General features: G+C 41.6%; 1 protein-coding gene across 1 annotated transcript; it reads right to left on the bottom strand.

Moving 5' to 3' along the window:
- Positions 1 to 261: 261 nt before the first annotated feature.
- LOC128213258 (uncharacterized) lies at positions 262 to 25,319 on the bottom strand. The gene is made up of 19 exons (XM_052918843.1): positions 25,113 to 25,319; positions 24,732 to 24,868; positions 23,378 to 23,486; positions 22,860 to 23,041; positions 22,352 to 22,474; positions 20,669 to 20,777; positions 9,401 to 9,585; positions 9,089 to 9,199; positions 8,602 to 8,688; positions 8,034 to 8,157; positions 7,521 to 7,694; positions 5,415 to 5,639; positions 4,919 to 5,028; positions 4,723 to 4,792; positions 4,103 to 4,339; positions 3,495 to 3,737; positions 2,681 to 2,920; positions 2,075 to 2,158; positions 262 to 1,047 (listed from the first exon to the last, which is right to left on the bottom strand). The coding sequence occupies exons 1-19, from the start codon at positions 25,306 to 25,308 to the stop codon at positions 905 to 907; spliced, it is 2,889 nt and encodes a 962-aa protein (XP_052774803.1). The 5' UTR covers positions 25,309 to 25,319; the 3' UTR covers positions 262 to 904.

Genomic DNA, 25,319 nt, shown 5'->3' with positions numbered 1-25,319 from the left:
ATCATTTATAATATGTGTGTGATTTCCAATACATTAAATAAATAGAATCTTTAAATCGTAACGTATGTTTGTATCTTTTTTAAAAGTCAGGTAAGAATTTTGATATGAAATCCATTCATTATTTGGACCTCCTCCCCCCCCCCCCCCCCTCCCTCCCCCGATATTGTGACATTATCAGCGTTGGCAGTGAAAAACATTTGAAAAAAATCTAGCACCTCTGATTGGCTAAAAATATAGGGCAAACACTAAATACAGTAACTGTTGGTTTCAACATATTTATTTTGAAGTCAAATGTTGCAACATATAACAGATGAACATAGGCAATGATGGGATTGCAAGATAAATAAAACATCTGTATTGACCCCTGTACACATTCGTCAGTGGGATTTACAACATGAGAACAGTGTATATCAACAGCAATGTTTGCTTATCAAAATACGCTACTTAAATCAGTTGTAAGTGTACAGGAAATATCAAACAAATGTGTTCCAGACCTTTATTAGTTTCATTGTATATATATATATTAAAAACAACAATATCACAGAATAAAACAATAATTGCACAAATTATATGTCTGCCCATCTCTTTGTGGTTTGGACTCGTCATGGTCAATCCAGCACATTTGTTTTGCGGCGAGAGGCCCCATAGTGTCAACGGACGCATCGTATGATAGGATCTTCTATCTTAAAGTTCCTTAGGTTTTTTAACTGGAACATTAATTTTTGTCTTTTGACTGGCCACATAAGGCAAATATCCCCGAAACGTTGAGCCTGTGCTGGTTGATATGAGAACCACAGAGCTACTTTTTGTCCACACACACACACACACGCGCACACGCACACGCACACACACACACACACACACACATTTCCCACTTTAACATGTTTCAATGAAAGGTGATAACCTATGCATCATGCTCATCCTTCACGAAGGAGACCGCCATATTGTCCATCGGACTTCCTCTAAATTTCTGGTATCCGAAGAATACGCCGACGGCAATGATAAGCCCGAGAACGATCATGCCAAACGCTAGGCCAGCCATCGAGCCTGCAATGTGGAGGCAAATATTAGCAAGGTAAAGTACTACTTTCTGCGTCACTTGAGCAACACCATGCTAACGCTAGCAGGTGATGGCATACTTTACTGAAGGACAAAAGAAGTTTTGGCCGAGTTTTCAATAGAATCTTTCTCAAACAGGGGCATCCTAAATGTAATTGGATTTTTATTTAGATGAAAATCTTTAGAACAAGACCATCTTTGTGCAATGCGCTTACGTTACGGGCTATAAATCATCGGCACCCACGAATTGCCAAGTATCCTCTCCGTTGGATATGAATGTGTGGGGGTTTTTTTTCAATAGATTCATGTGTAGATATATTGCTCACGGATTCACGCAACCAAAGCCGCTAATTGTTAAGTGCGAATTTTACGTAAACGTGTTAAAAAATAACGTGTTTAGGCAATTTGACCGTTCTAAATTGGAAGTAAGAGATGCAAAGTACAACGACCTTGAATATACACAATCACACCATAGCATGTGTATGACGGCAAGTTGGAGACATGTTGGTCCATCCATGTTCAAAACATTTCCCGTTAGATCATGCTCAAAGCAGTACGAACACATTGAGCTTGTTATGTATGATAAACATAATACTGCAAATACGTTTAAATGTTATTTGAACATCGGCAGTTGATATTTCCGTTAATAATGAAGTTTTTTAACTATGGCCCTTATTCAGATTTTTCCGAACATTTCAGGTCCCGCCAAAAAATACTTAAGGTAAGAAAATGGTTGTGTGTTGTTGTTTTTTTCATTTTTATAAAGAAAAATAACATCTTTAATAGGATAGTGTGTTGTTACCATGAAGTATATTGAATTAAATCAATCGGTGTAGAACTCGAGTATAGTTTGATTTTGATAACGAAGATAGTGGTTTTAAGACTGGTATGAAGCATGTATATATGGAAAGTTTTCTCTAGTATATTTATAACTTCAGTTTCCTCGTGTTTCCTTTATGCGAGAAGGACAGACATTTGAGAATCATACGTTTGATCATATATAAACAAATCATACCTCCTGAATATCCTGATGATTTTGGTGGAGCATAATACTTCTGTGGATTGTTGATGTACGGAGTACCATCAGGGAATGCCGTTCCTGAAAAATACAACCGAGGTCAGTAGCGGACAAGGTTACAAACTGCATCCTGTTGGAACAACTAACTAAGCCAGTCAGTTCTTGCCGATATTAAGCACATATCTGTAACACCAATTGGTGATCTAAGTCGCTCGTCATGTATCATGGCGTTGCAAATCATTTTTAATTTAAAAAAAACATGAAAAATACTACTAAGGCCTAAAAACACTTCTGTTTCGGGTTAACCGACCCCACCTACGAAATACGGGCCGACCCTACCGTTTGTATAGTCCGTTGGTAAAAAATACATATCGTAGTTTAAAAAGTTTAATGCTTTACACAGAAGATTGCTTTAACGACATTCACAAATAATGACAATAACGTTCTTACATAATTACATAAAGCCTTATAAAAATAAAAAGCCTACCTACCCTACCGGTGTTTTAAAAGGATGAAACCCTAATCAAGCCAGTTTGTTGGCCTATTGTTTGTTTAATATGTCGTAACACATTTTACAACTGGTAATGTCACTGATACACTTACGGCTGTAGATGTCACACCAGAGATTTGGTTGAGAGGACACCTGTCCCACATTGCGCATGGACGCCGTAGAGAGGCGACATTCGGAGCTGTTGCCACAGTAACCAAAGCTGGCGCAGCTTGCGGCCTCCTGCTCCACACAGATCTTGGCGCACTGGTCAACGGGAATGTTCTGTATAATGCGGTCGGCTTTGTTCAAAAGCTGCATACGAGAGTTCTTTTGGAAATCGGCAAGGTATTTTCCTGTAGTGAGAAATATATAATAAGGAAGTTGTTTCAGTATGGCGCAGTGTTTCTTCTGTCTTTAGGAATTAACTGTTGTTATCTAACCAGTAACAAAAAGCAAACATCTGGGTCACGCTGAACTGACTTTACTTGTTGTATATATCTGTTTTCTTCTTCTGTACAATCAAAGCATTCCATATCACAGATGCATATGTACAAGAAAGACAATGCACCGTAACTATATATGTGTGTGTGTGTGTGTGTGTGTGTGTGCGTGTGTGCGTGTGTCCGTCCGTGTGTGCGTGCATGCGAGGGTGGGTGGGTGAGTGCGTGCGTGCGTGTGTGTGTGGTTTTTCATGTGGAGAATAATTGTCATGTGAATTAGTTCTGCCATTTCTGGGTTAGGGTAAGATATTTCCAGTTATCTTTCCTAAAAGAAAATCACTGTCAGTCATGTCAACAGTGGTAATGCGGATATGCATAACCTACTATTGACCACTGAGAGTTTCAAAATCCAACATTAAAACAATTCAAAAATGGCGGTACATGCTTAAAACCTGTATTTTAGATGCAGGTTGGATGTTCGTCTTACTTGAAAAGTGATTGCACATGGGGGAATCCTGTCTGTCGGACTGAGGAACATCGTAGAAGTGGGTCTTGCCAAGATAACAGGTCGAAATGCCATCGCAGAAATCGAAGGATTTGCAGTTGAATCCGTTGTAGTTGCTACATAACTGAGCGCACTGGTCGGCAGTATATATGTTCTGGTAGATGGTGTCGGAGCTTGATAGTACCGTTGTTCCGGCGATCATCTGGTAGTCAGCTGAGTACTTTTCTGTAACAAACAAAGACGCAACACACGTTATGGAAATGTATCAGTGTTGATACATTTCCGATTTCAGTCATGTCCTTATGAAAGGCGTCGCCGGATTAAATCGGACCTCGATTCATATATTTTGTGTTTAAACATTTTTTAGGTGTGGAACAGCTGTAATTTGTATCTAGTGTTAAAATTTATTGGAATGAATGTATCAGTAGTTTCAAATATTAGCTGCCACATTAAGACCATGAAGAACTCGGTCATCTCTTTGAAATATTCCGTTAAAGAAGCACGGCAAATAAATAAACGCACGTATATATATATATTAGTGTTACAATAGTGCTTAAATCGATGCAATAATTATGAATGTGGGTGCATACTTGAGTACAGATCGCACAGTGGTTTGTTGACGACAACGCTTGGCCTGGTGTCGGGGTGGAGCTTAGATAAGACGCAGTAGCCGGTGTCGAAACAGTACGAGAAGGAGTTGCACACCCAGCTCTGCTCCGAGATACAGGAGGATGCACAGTCATCGATGGCCACACCAGTCAGGACCAGGTCGTCATAGCCCGGGATGTTCTTGTTGATCTGCATGTTGAACTTGTTCATCAGGACCTCTGAGACAGACAGAATATAAATGCGTATACTGTTGGAACCTTGAATGGTTGGTGGTTGCAATATTTGCAATTAACGATACAGAACAGTTAGTGTTGCAAAGCCCTTACTAAAACTGGACAGTACGAATTGTTGTGATGGAAACTGGATGCCAAAACAAACATTGATCTTCCAAACTAACATGTTCAGGAAATAAGATAATTCTTGTTTAAAACAAGTAAAGCTGCTGAAAAAAGCGAGCGTCGTGCATCATTTTATTATATGTTGTTTAATTGGTGTTTAGACACACAGACAAGATCTGCCCCTGGATTGTTTATTACAAATGATGACATCACGAATAATTACATCTGAAATTATTTGAGCAGCCTTATCCGAAGTAACTTACGTGATGACAGTTGGCGCTGTGCATTTTGCTTAACATTCTCGTCAATTGACCCCGCCGTAAACTTCACCGGCTGAAAATATCAGATATTAGTCGAATTATATTCTAATAATTATTCTAATTATCTTCACCGATAGCGTTTCACGGAAACTAATAGCCTAAAGCAAATTCTGAACTAACAAAAAACACACAAACTCACATTTCCATTAACGTTTACAGTGAACTGAAAGTCTCCGATGAGGACGGAATTCTTGAGGGCGGTCCAGGCGGCGTCCATTGATATCATGAGGGCAGTGTTGTCCACAGTACCTTAAATTAAACAAACACACATCAGGTTGCTACGATATTAAATGGTTAATTATGATTTTTTTTTTATCTTAATTTCGTTTGCTTCCATTATAAAAACCATGTTGAAGGACAACAAACAAAGCTTAATTATCGTTTCCTTACTACAAACATTATGTATTTCGAGCTTCTGAAAACGAAAACACCTCGACTTACTCTTTATTTATACGACCAGTCCTGAGGCTTACTTAGGGTGTGTGACTTATTTCCCGTATGCATTTTATGCACTTTGGAGCAAGAGCGATATAAAACAAAAACAATTAGCTAACGTCAACGATTGTAAGCCTTATCTGAGCTCAGGACATATTTCACACGTCATTTGTTTATTTGTAGCCGAAACCCATATTTACGGTCATAGTGATCACAGGTGGTTGATCCAGCCACCACGGACCCGTCCTGTGTGTGCGACTTGCTTAGTCCGCACAGATTGTTGCTGGGGCAGTAGTCGAAGCTCATGCACCCCGTCAGCGTGGACCCGTCGTTACACGAGCGGGCACAGTCCATGGCGCTCGTGACTGTCACCTGTTTATCGTTGGACATTTGGCGGTACCGATTTGGCATCTTCGAGAAATAAGCTGAAACAAAGATGTAACCAGTAAACATAATTGCTGCATAGCTAAACTAATTGTAATGACATCATGGTATAAGTAAAAGTACATAAACGTTTGATAGATATAGGAATTGTACCGAAATGGTGATACTAAATCTTTGTTTATAAATACATGGGGTGGTATTCCTCAAGCAACTTGAGTGAAATTTTCGAGTTACATGTTCCCCTTTTTCTTAGTTGATTTTAAAGATATAATCTTCAGATATTTTTCCTAAGCCTTTTGGCGATTGGAATTATTTTAAGAAATAATTAAACGGATATTTTTTATTGAATACTGATACAAACCGATTACTTAGTCGTGGAAGGTATAAGGTGTAACGGGCATGCAGGTACAAACTGGTTACTAAGACGCTGAATGTATAAGCGACATGCCCACCCTGAATGTATAACCGACATGCACACCCTGAATGTATAACCGACATGCACACCCACCGACATGCACACCCTGAATGTATAACCGACATGCACACCCAACGACATGCACACCCTGAATGCATAACCGACATGCACACCCTGAATGTATAACCGACATGCATACCCTAAATGTACAACAGACATGCACACCCACCGACATGCACACCCTGAATGTATAACCGACATACACACCATGAATGTATAACCGACATGCAGACCCTAAATGTATAACCGACATACAGACCCTGTATGTATTACCGACATGCAGACCCTGAATGTATAACCGACATGCAGACCCTAAATGTATAACCGACATACAGACCCTGAATGTATTAGTGACATGCATACCCTGAATGTATTACCGAAATGCACATCCTAAATGTATAACCGACATACAGACCCTGAATGTATTACCGACATGCACACCCTAAATGTATAACCGACATACAGACCCTGAATGTATTACCGACATGCATACTCTGAATGTATTACCGACATGCACACCCTAAATGTATTACCGACGTGCACACCCTGTATGTATTACCAACATGCAGACCCTAAATGTATAACCGACGTGCACACCCTGTATGTATTACCAACATGCAGACCCTAAATGTATTACCGACGTGCACACCCTGAATGTATTACCAACATGCAGACCCTGAATGTATAACCGACGTGCACACCATGTATGTATTACCAACATGCACACCCTGAATGTATTACCGACATGCACACCCTAAATGTATAACCGACGTGCACACCCTGTATGTATTATCAACATGCACACCCTGAATGTATTACCAACATGCACACCCTGAATGTATTACCGACATACAGACCCTGAATGTATAACCGACATGCACACCCTGAATGTATTACCAACATGCAGACCCTGAATATATTACCAACATGCACACCCTGAATGTATTACCGACATGCACACCCTAAATGTATAACCAACATACAGACCCTGAATGTATAACCAACATGCACACCCTAAATGTATTACCAACATGCAGACCCTGAATGTATTACCGACATGCACACCCTGAATGTATAACCAACATGCAGACCCTGAATGTATAACCGACATGCAGACCCTGAATGTATAACTGACATGCATACCCTGAATGTATTACCTACATGCACACCCTAAATGTATAACCGACATGCATACCCTGAATGTATTACCAACATGCAGACCCTGAATGTATAACCGACATGCAGACCCTGATGTTTTTATTACCGACATGCAGACCCTGAATGTATAACCGACATGCAGACCCTGATGTTTTTATTACCGACATGCAGACCCTGAATGTATTACCGATAAGGTTGAAGAACGTCCAAAAGTGTGGTTTCATCCTTCAACAACCTACTAAATGGTTGATGGACGTCCAAAAGTGTTGTAAATTATACCATAACCTACCAAGAGGTTGTGGAACATCCAGAAGTGTGGCCACAAAGTAGATATTAGATGTGTCAAAATTAAAAGTTGGCTTTTGTATTCTTATTGCGTTGACATGTGACATCCTGGTAATTGTTTGGGTCACTTGGCGAACAAACTGGTTTTGATACTGAGCTATACTCTGATCCCATGTTCCTGAAAAAATAAATACAAAACAATGATGCAAACACAGTTTTACACGTTTCACATACGCAGACCATTTGGCAATCTCGCTAAAAGACTCAACCAAATACGTTAAACTCCATATGTTGTATGAAATCCGAAGCGAAGAAATAACGCATTAACGTACATTTCATTTCATTAAAAAATGTGTTAATAACAAATGTAAAATGCAGGACTTAAAAAACCCTTATCACATCGAAACTACAAACTGATAGGTCCTTTGTTGACAGTTGTATTGGAATGTTATTTTTTGCTCCATTTTTCATCTTATAAAATAGTAATAGTTGATGCTGGTGATCGTATATCGATTACCTGGCCACTCAATAATAAAGGATTTCTTCTGATCCACGGTGTAGCAGCTGGTGACGTCGAATCTGTTAAAGGAAGGGTCTTCCGTCGTCCAATCGTAGAGGTTGTACGTGACCGAGTACCCGACCTGCCATTATCACAAAAACGTATGTTAATTTTTTAATTTGGTTTTAATTAGGTATTCAATTTACATTTTACTGACCGTTCTAAGGCGGCTATGTTATATTATATAATAAATGTGTTGTGTTGTATGTAGAGTTTTGTGTTGTAGTTCCATGTTTCTGGTTTGTGATTGTTGTGTTTTATGTCATTGGCGTTGACCCTGTGCCATTGAACGGGGTTTATGTTTAAACTTTCGACTACTGGACTTGTTTCTATAGTTAAAAAATATTCTTCCCTGATGACTGCAATGATGCAATGAAGTACAACCAAAATCATAATACAACTAAACCTTAATACAAGACTGAACTAAAAAAGTTGTAAATGTGAATAAATCGTTGATTTTATCATGTGAATATTTCATTGTTTAACTATACACAAGGTAGATCTTAGACTGAAACTAAAAACTTACACTATCCGGCGTTGTTATTGCTAACTGGATAGGTACATCTTTTGTTATAGATTTCTGTCCTAGATTGTTTTGCTCCGTCCAGGAATCCTGAAAGTATGTTCCCAACATGGTGAAGTGCATCAACTAAACGATATTTATAACGATTTCGAATTGTCGATAAAATTATAATTATTTTAAACTACGTGTGTATTGTGCGTAACAGTAGTGAGTACTTATTATTTCACGATAACTACAGTCGAACCCAGTTGGCTGGAACTCCAAGGGACCGGCAAAAATACCTCGAGCCTCGGAAAACTCGAGACAAGCGGGAATGATTACCTTCAGTATAAAGAAATTGGTCCTATAGATCCAGTTCGAGCCAAGGAGAAGTTCGACCTAAGCGAGTTCGAGCCAACGCGGTTCAACTGTACTTCTTACTAACCCCAGTATGGCGTACTGAATATGGTAACTACAAAACGCATTTTTTTATATATATCGCATAACATACCGCAAGGAAGAAAAATTCGAAGGTCGACGTGAACGGTACTGATATATAAGGCAAGGTGAAATCCGTCCGCTTAGAGATGAAAACGTCACACAGAACGCCACGTACTGTCCGCTGTACGAGAGAGACAGAGCAAATATGAAGGGTATTTAATCTGCTTTGTCCCTTCCTTGAGAAGTGTAATAGCATGAATACAAAACAAATTTACGTGTGAGTACAAGGCTTGCAAAACCTATGTGAAAGTGAAACCATTATTTTAAGTTAAAATGATATACGTGTACATAAAATACTTTGAAAACCTGATACAAGACTAACCTGTCCCTCGTATGAGTAGGTCTTGTTATCGAGGTAGAAGAGCTGTGACGGTGACTTCATACGGATGTAAAACTGCTTGTTGGCGTTCTGGTTAACGGTAATGTTGATGGAGGCGTCAAAACTGGCGTTCTGGATAGGAATAATGGAGCAGTTGCCCAGTGTCTTGTCAATGGCGTAGGCGATACCTGCAAGAGTGCATGAGCGTCCATGAGATGGTACAACTATAGTACTAGTATAACATTTTGACGTGCATACACGAGATTTATTAATTTAAAGTTATATAACTCAACACATATTAAAACGCCAATATATATCCAAGTGGAAGATATTTCAAAAGTAAAAACGTCGATGTAAGGTTGTGGTACTGTAAAAGATAGTTTGAAGTTTAAAAGAGAACATAAATCGGGTACACAATTTCAACAGTACCAACGTCGATGTATAATTCTTATGCCGTGAAAGGTAACTATATAAGGGAACGAAAATCGGAGCCACAATTTCAACAGTACGATACGTCGGTGTGGCATTCTTGCCGTAAAAGAACCTTAGGTTACGTAAGGAAGTAATATGGGGTACCACCCATTTGACTTTGGGTCGGTGTGTCATTCTTGCCGTAAAAGAACCTTTAGCTACGAATAGAAGTAATATGGGGTACCACCCACTTGACTTTGGGTCGGTGTGTCATTCTTGCCATAAAGAACCTTTAGCTACGAAAAGAAGTAATTTGGGGTACCACCCATTTGACTTTGGGTCGGAGTGTCCTTTTTGCCTAAAGAACCTTAAGCTACGTAAGGAAGTAATATGGGGTACCACCCATTTGACTTTGGGTCGGTGTGTCATGCTTGCCGTAAAAGAACCTTAAGTTACGTAAGGAAGTAATATGGAGTACCACCCATTTGACTTTGGGTCGGTGTGTCATGCTTGCCGTAAAAGAACCTTATGCTACGTAAGGAAGTAATATGGGGTACCACCCATTTGACTTTGGGTCGGTGTGTCATTCTTGCCGTAAAAGAACCTTAGGTTACGTAAGGAAGTAATTTGGGGTACCACCCATTTGACTTTGGGTCGGTGTGTCATTCTTGCCGTAAAAGAACCTTATGCTACGTAAGGAAGTAATATGGGGTACCACCAATTTGACTTTGGGTCGGTGTGTCATGCTTGCCGTAAAAGAACCTTAAATTACGTAAGGAAGTAATATGGGCTACCACCCATTTGACTTTGGGTCGGTGTGTCATTCTTGCCGTAAAAGAACCTTAAGCTACGTAAGGAAGTAATATGGGGTACCACCCATTTGACTTTGGGTCGGTGTGTCATTCTTGCCGTAAAGGAACCTCAAGCTACGAAAAGAAGTAATATGGGGTACCACCCATTTGACTTTGGGTCGGTGTGTCATGCTTGCCGTAAAAGAACCTTAGGTTACGTAAGGAAGTAATATGGGGTACCACCCTTTTGACTTTGGGTCGTTGTGTCATTCTTGCCTAAAGAACCTTAAGCTACGTAAGGAAGTAATATGGGGTACCACCCATTTGACTTTGGGTCGGTGTGTCATGCTTGCCGTAAAAGAACCTTAAGCTACGTAAGGAAGTAATATGGGCTACCACCCTTTTGACTTTGGGTCGGTGTGTCATTCTTGCCTAAAGAACCTTAAGCTACGTAAGGAAGTAATATGGAGTACCACCCATTTGACTTTGGGTCGGTGTGTCATTCTTGCCGTAAAGGAACCTTAAGCTACGAAAAGAAGTAATATGGGGTACCAACGATTTGACTTTGGGTCGGTGTGTCATGCTTGCCGTAAAAGAACCTTAGGTTACGTAAGGAAGTAATATGGGGTACCACCCTTTTGACTTTGGGTCGGTGTGTCATTCTTGCCTAAAGAACCTTAAGCTACGTAAGGAAGTAATATGGGGTACCACCCATTTGACTTTGGGTCGGTGTGTCATTCTTGCCGTAAAAGAACCTTAAGCTACGAAAAGAAGTAATATGGGGTACCACCCATATGACTTTGGGTCGGTGTGTCATGCTTGCCGTAAAATAACCTTAAGCTACGTAAGGAAGTAATATGGGCTACCACCCTTTTGACTTTGGGTCGGTGTGTCATTCTTGCCTAAAGAACCTTAAGCTACGTAAGGAAGTAATATGGGGTACCACCCATTTGACTTTGGGTCGGTGTGTCATGCTTGCCGTAAAAGAACCTTAAATTACGTAAGGAAGTAATATGGGCTACCACATATTTGACTTTGGGTCGGTGTGTCATTCTTGCCTAAAGAACCTTAAGCTACGTAAGGAAGTAATATGGGGTACCACCCATTTGACTTTGGGTCGGTGTGTCATTCTTGCCGTAAAGGAACCTCAAGCTACGAAAAGAAGTAATATGGGGTACCACCCATTTGACTTTGGGTCGGTGTGTCATGCTTGCCGTAAAAGAACCTTAAGCTACGTAAGGAAGTAATATGGGCTACCACCCTTTTGACTTTGGGTCGGTGTGTCATTCTTGCCTTAAGAACCTTAAGCTACGTAAGGAAGTAATATGGGGTACCACCCATTTGACTTTGGGTCGGTGTGTCATTCTTGCCGTAAAGGAACCTTAAGCTACGAAAAGAAGTAATATGGGGTACCAACGATTTGACTTTGGGTCGGTGGGTCATGCTTGCCGTAAAAGAACCTTAGGTTACGTAAGGAAGTAATATGGGGTACCACCCTTTTGACTTTGGGTCGGTGTGTCATTCTTGCCTAAAGAACCTTAAGCTACGTAAGGAAGTAATATGGGGTACCACCCATTTGACTTTGGGTCGGTGTGTCATTCTTGCCGTAAAAGAACCTTAAGCTACGAAAAGAAGTAATATGGGGTACCACCCATATGACTTTGGGTCGGTGTGTCATGCTTGCCGTAAAATAACCTTAAGCTACGTAAGGAAGTAATATGGGCTACCACCCTTTTGACTTTGGGTCGGTGTGTCATTCTTGCCTAAAGAACCTTAAGCTACGTAAGGAAGTAATATGGGGTACCACCCATTTGACTTTGGGTCGGTGTGTCATTCTTGCCGTAAAACAACCTTAAGCTACGTAAGGAAGTAATATGGGGTACCACCCATTTGACTTTGGATCGGTGTGTCATTCTTGCCGTAAAAGAACCTTTAGCTACGTAAGGAAGTAATATGGGGTACCACCCATTTGACTTTGGGTCGGTGTGTCATTCTTGCCGTAAAAGAACCTTTAGCTACGAATAGAAGTAATATGGGGTACCACCCACTTGACTTTGGGTCGGTGTGTCATTCTTGCCATAAAGAACCTTTAGCTACGAAAAGAAGTAATTTGGGGTACCACCCATTTGACTTTGGGTCGGAGTGTCCTTTTTGCCTAAAGAACCTTAAGCTACGTAAGGAAGTAATATGGGGTACCACCCATTTGACTTTGGGTCGGTGTGTCATGCTTGCCGTAAAAGAACCTTAAGTTACGTAAGGAAGTAATATGGAGTACCACCCATTTGACTTTGGGTCGGTGTGTCATGCTTGCCGTAAAAGAACCTTATGCTACGTAAGGAAGTAATATGGGGTACCACCCATTTGACTTTGGGTCGGTGTGTCATTCTTGCCGTAAAAGAACCTTAGGTTACGTAAGGAAGTAATTTGGGGTACCACCCATTTGACTTTGGGTCGGTGTGTCATTCTTGCCGTAAAAGAACCTTATGCTACGTAAGGAAGTAATATGGGGTACCACCAATTTGACTTTGGGTCGGTGTGTCATGCTTGCCGTAAAAGAACCTTAAATTACGTAAGGAAGTAATATGGGCTACCACCCATTTGACTTTGGGTCGGTGTGTCATTCTTGCCGTAAAAGAACCTTAAGCTACGTAAGGAAGTAATATGGGGTACCACCCATTTGACTTTGGGTCGGTGTGTCATTCTTGCCGTAAAGGAACCTCAAGCTACGAAAAGAAGTAATATGGGGTACCACCCATTTGACTTTGGGTCGGTGTGTCATGCTTGCCGTAAAAGAACCTTAGGTTACGTAAGGAAGTAATATGGGGTACCACCCTTTTGACTTTGGGTCGTTGTGTCATTCTTGCCTAAAGAACCTTAAGCTACGTAAGGAAGTAATATGGGGTACCACCCATTTGACTTTGGGTCGGTGTGTCATGCTTGCCGTAAAAGAACCTTAAGCTACGTAAGGAAGTAATATGGGCTACCACCCTTTTGACTTTGGGTCGGTGTGTCATTCTTGCCTAAAGAACCTTAAGCTACGTAAGGAAGTAATATGGAGTACCACCCATTTGACTTTGGGTCGGTGTGTCATTCTTGCCGTAAAGGAACCTTAAGCTACGAAAAGAAGTAATATGGGGTACCAACGATTTGACTTTGGGTCGGTGTGTCATGCTTGCCGTAAAAGAACCTTAGGTTACGTAAGGAAGTAATATGGGGTACCACCCTTTTGACTTTGGGTCGGTGTGTCATTCTTGCCTAAAGAACCTTAAGCTACGTAAGGAAGTAATATGGGGTACCACCCATTTGACTTTGGGTCGGTGTGTCATTCTTGCCGTAAAAGAACCTTAAGCTACGAAAAGAAGTAATATGGGGTACCACCCATATGACTTTGGGTCGGTGTGTCATGCTTGCCGTAAAATAACCTTAAGCTACGTAAGGAAGTAATATGGGCTACCACCCTTTTGACTTTGGGTCGGTGTGTCATTCTTGCCTAAAGAACCTTAAGCTACGTAAGGAAGTAATATGGGGTACCACCCATTTGACTTTGGGTCGGTGTGTCATGCTTGCCGTAAAAGAACCTTAAATTACGTAAGGAAGTAATATGGGCTACCACATATTTGACTTTGGGTCGGTGTGTCATTCTTGCCTAAAGAACCTTAAGCTACGTAAGGAAGTAATATGGGGTACCACCCATTTGACTTTGGGTCGGTGTGTCATTCTTGCCGTAAAGGAACCTCAAGCTACGAAAAGAAGTAATATGGGGTACCACCCATTTGACTTTGGGTCGGTGTGTCATGCTTGCCGTAAAAGAACCTTAAGCTACGTAAGGAAGTAATATGGGCTACCACCCTTTTGACTTTGGGTCGGTGTGTCATTCTTGCCTTAAGAACCTTAAGCTACGTAAGGAAGTAATATGGGGTACCACCCATTTGACTTTGGGTCGGTGTGTCATTCTTGCCGTAAAGGAACCTTAAGCTACGAAAAGAAGTAATATGGGGTACCAACGATTTGACTTTGGGTCGGTGGGTCATGCTTGCCGTAAAAGAACCTTAGGTTACGTAAGGAAGTAATATGGGGTACCACCCTTTTGACTTTGGGTCGGTGTGTCATTCTTGCCTAAAGAACCTTAAGCTACGTAAGGAAGTAATATGGGGTACCACCCATTTGACTTTGGGTCGGTGTGTCATTCTTGCCGTAAAAGAACCTTAAGCTACGAAAAGAAGTAATATGGGGTACCACCCATATGACTTTGGGTCGGTGTGTCATGCTTGCCGTAAAATAACCTTAAGCTACGTAAGGAAGTAATATGGGCTACCACCCTTTTGACTTTGGGTCGGTGTGTCATTCTTGCCTAAAGAACCTTAAGCTACGTAAGGAAGTAATATGGGGTACCACCCATTTGACTTTGGGTCGGTGTGTCATTCTTGCCGTAAAACAACCTTAAGCTACGTAAGGAAGTAATATGGGGTACCACCCATTTGACTTTGGATCGGTGTGTCATTCTTGCCGTAAAAGAACCTTTAGCTACGTAAGGAAGTAATATGGGGTACCACCCATTTGAGTTTGGGTCGGTGTGTCATGCTTGCCATAAAGAACCTTAAGCTACGTAAGGAAGTAATATGGGGTACCACCCATTTGACTTTGGTCGGTGTGTCATGCTTGCCTAAAGAACCTTAAGCTACGTAAGGATGTAATATGGGGTACCACCCATTTGACTTTGGGTCGGTGTGTCATTCTTGCCGTAAAAGAACCTTTAGCTACGAAAGGAGGTAATATGGGGTACCACCCATTTGACTATGGGTCGGTGTGTCATTCTTGCCATAAAAGAACTTTAAGCTACGAAAAGAAGTAATATGGGGTACCACCCATTTGACTTTGGGTCGGTGTGTCATTCTTGCCGTAAAAGAACCTTTAGCTACGAAAGGAAGTAATATGGGGTACCACCCATTTGACTTTGGGTCGGTGTGTCATTCTTGCCGTAAAAGAACCTTAAGCTACGAAAAGAAGTAATATGGGGTACCACCAATTTGACTTTGGGTCGGTGTGTCATTCTTGCCGTAAAAGAACTTTTAAGCTATGAAAAGAAGTAATATGGGGTACCACCCATGTGACTTTGGGTCGGTGAGTCATTCTTGCCGTAAAAAAACCTTTAGCTACGAAAGGAAGTAATATGGGGTACCACCGATTTGACTTTGGGTCGGTGTGTCATTCTTGCCGTAAAAGAACCTTTAGCTACGAAAGGAAGTAATATGGGGTACCACCCATTTGACTTTGGGTCGGTGTGTCATTCTTCCCTAAAGAACCTTAGGCTACGTAAGGAAGTAATATGGGGTACCACCCATTTGACTTTGGGTCGGTGTGTCATTCTTGCCTAAAGAACCTTATGCTACGTAAGGAAGTAATATGGGGTACCACCCATTTGACTTTGGATCGGTGTGTCATTCTTGCCGTAAAAGAACCTTAAGCTACGTAAGGAAGTAATATGGGCTACCACCCTTTTGACTTTGGGTCGGTGTGTCATTCTTGCCTAAAGAACCTTAAGCTACGTAAGGAAGTAATATGGGGTACCACCCATTTGACTTTGGGTCGGTGTGTCATTCTTGCCGTAAAGGAACCTTAAGCTACGAAAAGAAGTAATATGGGGTACCAACGATTTGACTTTGGGTCGGTGTGTCATGCTTGCCGTAAAAGAACCTTAGGTTACGTAAGGAAGTAATATGGGGTACCACCCTTTTGACTTTGGGTCGGTGTGTCATTCTTGCCTAAAGAACCTTAAGCTACGTAAGGAAGTAATATGGGGTACCACCCATTTGACTTTGGGTCGGTGTGTCATTCTTGCCGTAAAAGAACCTTAAGCTACGAAAAGAAGTAATATGGGGTACCACCCATATGACTTTGGGTCGGTGTGTCATGCTTGCCGTAAAATAACCTTAAGCTACGTAAGGAAGTAATATGGGCTACCACCCTTTTGACTTTGGGTCGGTGTGTCATTCTTGCCTAAAGAACCTTAAGCTACGTAAGGAAGTAATATGGGGTACCACCCATTTGACTTTGGGTCGGTGTGTCATGCTTGCCGTAAAAGAACCTTAAATTACGTAAGGAAGTAATATGGGCTACCACCCATTTGACTTTGGGTCGGTGTGTCATTCTTGCCTAAAGAACCTTAAGCTACGTAAGAAAGTAATATGGGGTACCACCCATTTGACTTTGGGTCGGTGTGTCATTCTTGCCGTAAAGGAACCTCAAGCTACGAAAAGAAGTAATATGGGGTACCACCCATTTGACTTTGGGTCGGTGTGTCATGCTTGCCGTAAAAGAACCTTAGGTTACGTAAGGAAGTAATATGGGGTACCACCCTTTTGACTTTGGGTCGTTGTGTCATTCTTGCCTAAAGAACCTTAAGCTACGTAAGGAAGTAATATGGGGTACCACCCATTTGACTTTGGGTCGGTGTGTCATGCTTGCCGTAAAAGAACCTTAAGCTACGTAAGGAAGTAATATGGGCTACCACCCTTTTGACTTTGGGTCGGTGTGTCATTCTTGCCTTAAGAACCTTAAGCTACGTAAGGAAGTAATATGGGGTACCACCCATTTGACTTTGGGTCGGTGTGTCATTCTTGCCGTAAAGGAACCTTAAGCTACGAAAAGAAGTAATATGGGGTACCAACGATTTGACTTTGGGTCGGTGTGTCATGCTTGCCGTAAAAGAACCTTAGGTTACGTAAGGAAGTAATATGGGGTACCACCCTTTTGACTTTGGGTCGGTGTGTCATTCTTGCCTAAAGAACCTTAAGCTACGTAAGGAAGTAATATGGGGTACCACCCATTTGACTTTGGGTCGGTGTGTCATTCTTGCCGTAAAAGAACCTTAAGCTACGAAAAGAAGTAATATGGGGTACCACCCATATGACTTTGGGTCGGTGTCTCATGCTTGCCGTAAAATAACCTTAAGCTACGTAAGGAAGTAATATGGGCTACCATCCTTTTGACTTTGGGTCGGTGTGTCATTCTTGCCTAAAGAACCTTAAGCTACGTAAGGAAGTAATATGGGGTACCACCCATTTGACTTTGGGTCGGTGTGTCATTCTTGCCGTAAAACAACCTTAAGCTACGTAAGGAAGTAATATGGGGTACCACCCATTTGACTTTGGATCGGTGTGTCATTCTTGCCGTAAAAGAACCTTTAGCTACGTAAGGAAGTAATATGGGGTACCACCCATTTGAGTTTGGGTCGGTGTGTCATGCTTGCCATAAAGAACCTTAAGCTACGTAAGGAAGTAATATGGGGTACCACCCATTTGACTTTGGTCGGTGTGTCATGCTTGCCTAAAGAACCTTAAGCTACGTAAGGATGTAATATGGGGTACCACCCATTTGACTTTGGGTCGGTGTGTCATTCTTGCCGTAAAAGAACCTTTAGCTACGAAAGGAGGTAATATGGGGTACCACCCATTTGACTATGGGTCGGTGTGTCATTCTTGCCATAAAAGAACTTTAAGCTACGAAAAGAAGTAATATGGGGTACCACCCATTTGACTTTGGGTCGGTGTGTCATTCTTGCCGTAAAAGAACCTTTAGCTACGAAAGGAAGTAATATGGGGTACCACCCATTTGACTTTGGGTCGGTGTGTCATTCTTGCCGTAAAAGAACCTTAAGCTACGAAAAGAAGTAATATGGGGTACCACCAATTTGACTTTGGGTCGGTGTGTCATTCTTGCCGTAAAAGAACTTTTAAGCTACGAAAAGAAGTAATATGGGGTACCACCCATGTGACTTTGGGTCGGTGTGTCATTCTTGCCGTAAAAGAACCTTTAGCTACGAAAGGAAGTAATATGGGGTACCACCCATTTGACTTTGGGTCGGTGTGTCATTCTTGCCGTAAAAGAACCTTTAGCTACGAAAGGAAGTAATATGGGGTACCACCCATTTGACTTTGGGTCGGTGTGTCATTCTTCCCTAAAGAACCTTAGGCTACGTAAGGAAGTAATATGGGGTACCACCCATTTGACTTTGGGTCGGTGTGTCATTCTTGCCTAAAGAACCTTATGCTACGTTAGGAAGTAATATGGGGTACCACCCATTTGACTTTGGATCGGTGTGTCATTCTTGCCTAAAGAACCTTATGCTACGAAAGGAAGTAATTTTGGGTACAACCCACTTGACTATGGGTCGGTGTGTCATTCTTGCCGTAAAATAACCTTAAGCTACGTAAGGAAGTAATATGGGGTACCACCCATTTGGCTATAGGTCGGTGTGTCCTTTTTGCCTAAAGAACCTTAAGCTACGTAAGGAAGTAATATGGGGTACCACCCATTTGACTTTGGGTCGGTGTGTCATTCTTGCCGTAAAAGAACCTTAAGCTACGAAAAGAAGTAATATGGGGTACCACCCATTTGACTTTGGGTCGGTGTGTCATGCTTGCCGTAAAATAACCTTAAGCTACGTAAGGAAGTAATATGGGCTACCACCCTTTTGACTTTGGGTCGGTGTGTCATTCTTGCCGAAAAAGAACCTTAATCTACGTAAGGAAGTAATATGGGGTACCACCCATTTGACTTTGGGTCGGTGTGTCATTCTTGCCGTAAAAGAACCTTTAGCGACGTAAGGAAGTAATATGGGGTACCACCCATTTGACTTTGGATCGGTGTGTCATTCTTGCCGTAAAAGAACCTTTAGCTACGTAAGGAAGTAATATGGGGTACCACCCATTTGAGTTTGGGTCGGTGTGTCATGCTTGCCATAAAGAACCTTAAGCTACGTAAGGAAGTAATATGGGGTACCACCCATTTGACTTTGGTCGGTGTGTCATGCTTGCCTAAAGAACCTTAAGCTACGTAAGGATGTAATATGGGGTACCACCCATTTGACTTTGGGTCGGTGTGTCATTCTTGCCGTAAAATAACCTTTAGCTACGAAAGGAGGTAATATGGGGTACCACCCATTTGACTATGGGTCGGTGTGTCATTCTTGCCATAAAAGAACTTTGAGCTACGAAAAGAAGTAATATGGGGTACCACCCATTTGACTTTGGGTCGGTGTGTCATTCTTGCCGTAAAAGAACCTTTAGCTACGAAAGGAAGTAATATGGGGTACCACCCATTTGACTTTGGGTCGGTGTGTCATTCTTGCCGTAAAAGAACCTTAAGCTACGAAAAGAAGTAATATGGGGTACCACCAATTTGACTTTGGGTCGGTGTGTCATTCTTGCCTTAAAAGAACTTTTAAGCTACGAAAAGAAGTAATATGGGGTACCACCCATGTGACTTTGGGTCGATGTTTCATTCTTGCCGTAAAAGAACCTTTAGCTACGAAAGGAAGTAATATGGGGTACCACCGATTTGACTTTGGGTCGGTGTGTCATTCTTGCCGTAAAAGAACCTTTAGCTACGAAAGGAAGTAATATGGGGTACCACCCATTTGACTTTGGGTCGGTGTGTCATTCTTCCCTAAAGAACCTTAGGCTACGTAAGGAAGTAATATGGGGTACCACCCATTTGACTTTGGGTCGGTGTGTCATTCTTGCCTAAAGAACCTTATGCTACGAAAGGAAGTAATTTGGGGTACAACCCACTTGACTATGGGTCGGTGTGTCATTCTTGCCGTAAAATAACCTTAAGCTACGTAAGGAAGTAATATGGGGTACCACCCATTTGGCTATAGGTCGGTGTGTCCTTTTTGCCTAAAGAACCTTAAGCTACGTAAGGAAGTAATATGGGGTACCACCCATTTGACTTTGGGTCGGTGTGTCATTCTTGCCGTAAAAGAACCTTAAGCTACGAAAAGAAGTAATATGGGGTACCACCCATTTGACTTTGGGTCGGTGTGTCATGCTTGCCGTAAAAGAACCTTAAGCTACGTAAGGAAGTAATATGGGGTACCACCCATTTGACTTTGGGTCGGTGTGTCATGCTTGCCGTAAAAGAACCTTAAGCTACGTAAGGAAGTAATATGGGCTACCACCCTTTTGACTTTGGGTCGGTGTGTCATATTACGTAAGGAAATGATACGTGGTACCACCCACTTGACTATGGGTCGTCATTACGGTACAAGCCTGGGAAAGAGAGATACCTGTGCTGTAGTCATGGATCTCTGTGACGGGGTTGCTGGTGTAGTAAGGGTAGACATTTCCGGGCCGGTAGTCGAACCGAACCAGCTTGTAGGAATAGTCGTAGTACACCTGGGTGTAGAGAATGTAAACGCGTTCACATGTATGTAATGCCTTGCAACATGGTTATTATTACATGCAATGTATTCAATACGGGTCATAACATTCGACACAGTCATGTGAGCTGTGATATGTAGCAGGTCAGTATGTCTTCTGTGATAAATATGTGAATGATAACATATGGAATATGTTGAATAGACAAACAAAAAAATCAGATAAACTGAACTAAATTACAAACACATTTGGTTTCGTTAATAAATTGACTCGTATGTGTGCCTTCATGAGCAAATCCGATGAGACACCATGTACGTACGTACAGTTGAATCTATCATGAACAGTTACGATTAGTGACTTCAAACATACGATCATCAAGACAGTGTAAAATCTATTTTCACAAAATATGTGTCTAAATAACGCAGGGACAACACAAAACACCGACCACCTGCCCTGTTTTTGTTAAATAATGCTCTCATAAAATCTCAATGCCAATATGAATTGTTCAATCAAATCAAGTCAATAAATGGGCACTTATCGTCATCAGAGAAATAAAGACATATCAAATAGTTTGGAAAGCTGATTATCGCAGCACTATCGACGCATTATCTATAAACACGTGCTCGACTCGGTACGGCAAACCCGTATCGTCTCCTTTCCACGACCTTTCACATCGTCAGTGAATAGTTTTATCTGGAAGTCAAAATCAACCACAACTAGCCGATGAAAAGGTGTACAGAGCATTTAATCTTTTCTTTTTACCTGTATATGAGTTCGTACACAATGTTTCGAGTGTACATTATACATGCATATCAATTCTACATTTAGGTTCAGTTTTATATGAGTATTATCTCATAGAAGTCAACTTTAATACATATTTTGAAAAATAAATGCTCTTTCAAGGTATTTAAACTTCTTAACGAGTTTGAATCTATTTCATATGCTGCGTATATATGCCCGACATTTACCTCTGGGGGTAATGGTCCAAGTAATGATCAAAGTGGCAGAATGAAAATTGAACGAAATTTGTTTTGGGGAGAAACAGCTTTTGCAGAATAAAAGACACACTGCAGTACTGCGCAAGATGCTAATGGTGTTAAACTCAGCTAATTTTTTGTACAAATGTAACATATATTTCAAAATTTTGCGTAATACAATAAGTTTAAGTAACTTTAATGGTAAACAGTAGGCAGGGCCATAAACATATGTTCAGTTGTTGATTAATTGCTCACCTTCACAATACGATACACTGATGATACAATTACTTCATATATTGCACGTACTTGAAATTATACATAACTCACGCTTCGCAAATTTAGGAATAATTTTCAATAATTTTGGTAGTGGGAGCCGTAAGCGTTTACTTACGTCATGCTATATGTAAGACATTGCCCGTATAAAGATATCCTTTGATATACATAGAAAAGAACTGCCGGGAGCTCTGGTGAAGATTATCCGTAACAAAAATCTCAAATGATTTATCAGATCGCATTCATGTAGAAAGAAATGACGCATCACCCAGATTTCACAGTACAGGATTATCATTCCCGTACAGCTTAAAGAATAATCCAATAGGTCAACATTTAACATACATCAGCCTGAGAGATGGCGCTGTCTAGAGAGTCCACGATCTCCTCACGGTAGGAATACTGGGCCGTGAGGTTGGGGACTGGCTTCGTGCTCGTCCGGCCTGCACACTTTAAGCCCCGAGGAGGCTGGAAAACAATGAATTGCACATTGCATTGAAGCACAATTGTACCGTTGAACATGTCACCGCGATTCATGTAAAACATTTGTCATTTGTGCAGAATTACAGAAAAAAACAATACTTTAAACGGTATTTAATCTGTTACTTTTGTTCATACATTTAAACATCGTTAATCCGAATGCGTCGGGACCGTGGTAAAAAAATCGGATTAACGATGATTCGGATAAACATTTTTTGAAAATGACAGCATTATCTTTCTTGACGTAAAAGTCGTGAATATTGCAATGTCGGCTATATGTTACCAAGGGACCGCAATTTTGGAAAAGCGAGTTCAGATTATTGATATAAATTTTGATTAAACAAAGAAGAAATTGGTCAGAGTATGTTCATACCAGGAATTTCGCCTCTGGTGCCCAAATGGAATGGCGGAAATCGAAGTATTCGTATACGCGGTGCAATGTCTTGTACATTGCACCGTTGATTTGCGCGACGTACTGATTTCCAGTAATCTCGGCACGAATCGGAACCACGTGACTATTGTCCGGCTCAAGCCATGTATAGTTGGTGTACATCGCTGCAGGAAATATTGAAATATAATAATTTCAACTATTTTTATTCTTGTCAAACGAATCGTTTTTACGTCTACTTAACATTAATCTAGTCACAAATGTTTAAGCATGGTTAAAGTATTATTTCTATCAACAATGAAATAAAAGCACTAACAAGAATAAGCCCAGCAGCTCCAAATAGTGAGTGTTTTAACTAAAGGCTGAATGAAAAGGGTCTGCTTCCCAACAATACACACACCGCAACAACACGTTCACTTAATTTTCTTAAAACGTGATATATCAAACAATTCGTCAACACAGACTAACGTATCAAAGGAAGTGTAACAGCATGTCCGTAGTACCTGTGAAGTAATAGTCGAGTGTGAAGTTGGACTGAAGCATGCCCCAGTACATACAGGAGCGCCACCAGTCACACTGGATGCCTCGGACTGCCTTTCGACCCATGTACAACTGCAATAAAACAAACCAGTATAGAGATTTTACATGTACGTGTGTTGCTGTAAGAGCCAGTTTTAATGGCACCGCGTATTGCCCGTACATGGTACCGCGTATTGCCCGTACATGGCACCGCGTATTGCCCGTACATGGCAACGCGTATTGCCCGTACATGGCAACGCGTATTGCCCGTACATGGCATCGCGTATTGCCCGTACATGGCACCGCGTATTGCCCGTACATGACAACGCGTAGTGCCTGTCCATGGTACAACATAGTGCCCGTACATGGTACCGCATAGTGCCCCTTCATGGTACTGCGTAGTGCCCGTACATGACACTGCGTAGTGCCCGTACATGAAAATGCGAATAAACCGTACATGGTACCGCGTAGTGCCCGTACATGACACTGCGAAGTGCCCGTACATGGTAATGCGTATTACCCCTACATGGTACTGCGTAGTGCCCGTACATGACACTGCGTAGTGCCCGTACCTTGTAATGCGTATAACCCGTACATGGTACTGCGTAGTGCCCGTACATGGTACTGAGTAGTGCCCGTACATGACACTGCGAAGTGCCCGTACATGGTAATGCGTATAACCCCTACATGGTACTGCGTAGTGCCCGTACATGACACTGCGTAGTGCCCGTACCTGGTTATGCGTATAACCCGAACGTGGTACTGCGTAGTGCCCGTACATGACACTGCGTAGTGCCCGTACATGGTAATGCGTATAACTCGTATATGGTACTGCGTAGTGCCCGTACATTGCACTGCGTTGTGCACGTACGTGGTAATGCGTATTACCCTTCATGGTACTGCGTAGTTCCCGTCTATGACGCTACGTAGTGCCCGTACATGGTAATGCGTATAACCCGTACATGGTACTGCATAGTGCCCGTACATGACACTGCGTAGTGCCCGTACACGGTACCGCGTAGTGCCCGTACATGACACTGCGTAGTGCCCGTAAATGGCACCGTATAGTATCGTTTCCATCAGACCAAAAGACTGAATGAAAGTCAGAAAATAAATTCCCATTACTTTATATTGATAATAAGTTCGTTTAGTATGGTTATTTTTTTCATTCGCATATGTATAATGTAACCCCCCCCCCCCACACACACACACACACCCATCCCACCTATGATTGGCAGAGGGTTTATCGCGATGCACACTCTTGATTCTTATTCTCATTACAACAATGGCAAGTTTATACAGAAACAATTACATACCGGAGTCTAGAGCTCGACTTACCAAACCGTTGTTTTTGGCGAAGTGGAGGGTATCAGCCGTCGTGTATATGTGGGGAACTCCCGAACCCTGCTGTAGTTTCATACCAAACAATAGCTGGTTATCATCGTACTTCATGTCGTCGGCATAACAAATGCCGTCTACAAAAATGAGATACATGAAACGCAGAACTATAATTCCAATAACTCAAATTATAGCTGATTTAAGGGTGAATGACTTTTCTTGCATAGTCTATTCATTTGAATTGGTATAATATGTTCATTGTAAATGTTTGGTAAACGCAAAAGGCTATCACTCCTTTAAACAAAAATATGATATATCCAGACATAAGAGCTTAATATCACTTGTTATAATAACAACGGTCGACAGCTTCCAAGAACTTACTGACGTCGTAGATGATTTGATCATTGGTATAGTCGAAAATCATGTAATCTTCGGTATTGTTCGTGATGGTCCGTAATGCGGCCCGGTTGTTCAGCATGTCATAGTACTCCTCGGCCACGATTGTGGTTTTCTTGTCCAGAATGTTAGCTTCCACTCGCACCTGGAACGTGGATGGTATCGTTGGTACAGGCGGCATAACCGTTCCTG

This window comes from Mya arenaria, chromosome 13 (genome assembly GCF_026914265.1).
Source record: "Mya arenaria isolate MELC-2E11 chromosome 13, ASM2691426v1".
Lineage (NCBI taxonomy): Eukaryota > Metazoa > Mollusca > Bivalvia > Myida > Myidae > Mya > Mya arenaria.
The sequence above is the reverse complement of the archived record's forward strand: the minus strand, read 5'-3'. Positions and strand labels throughout refer to the sequence as shown.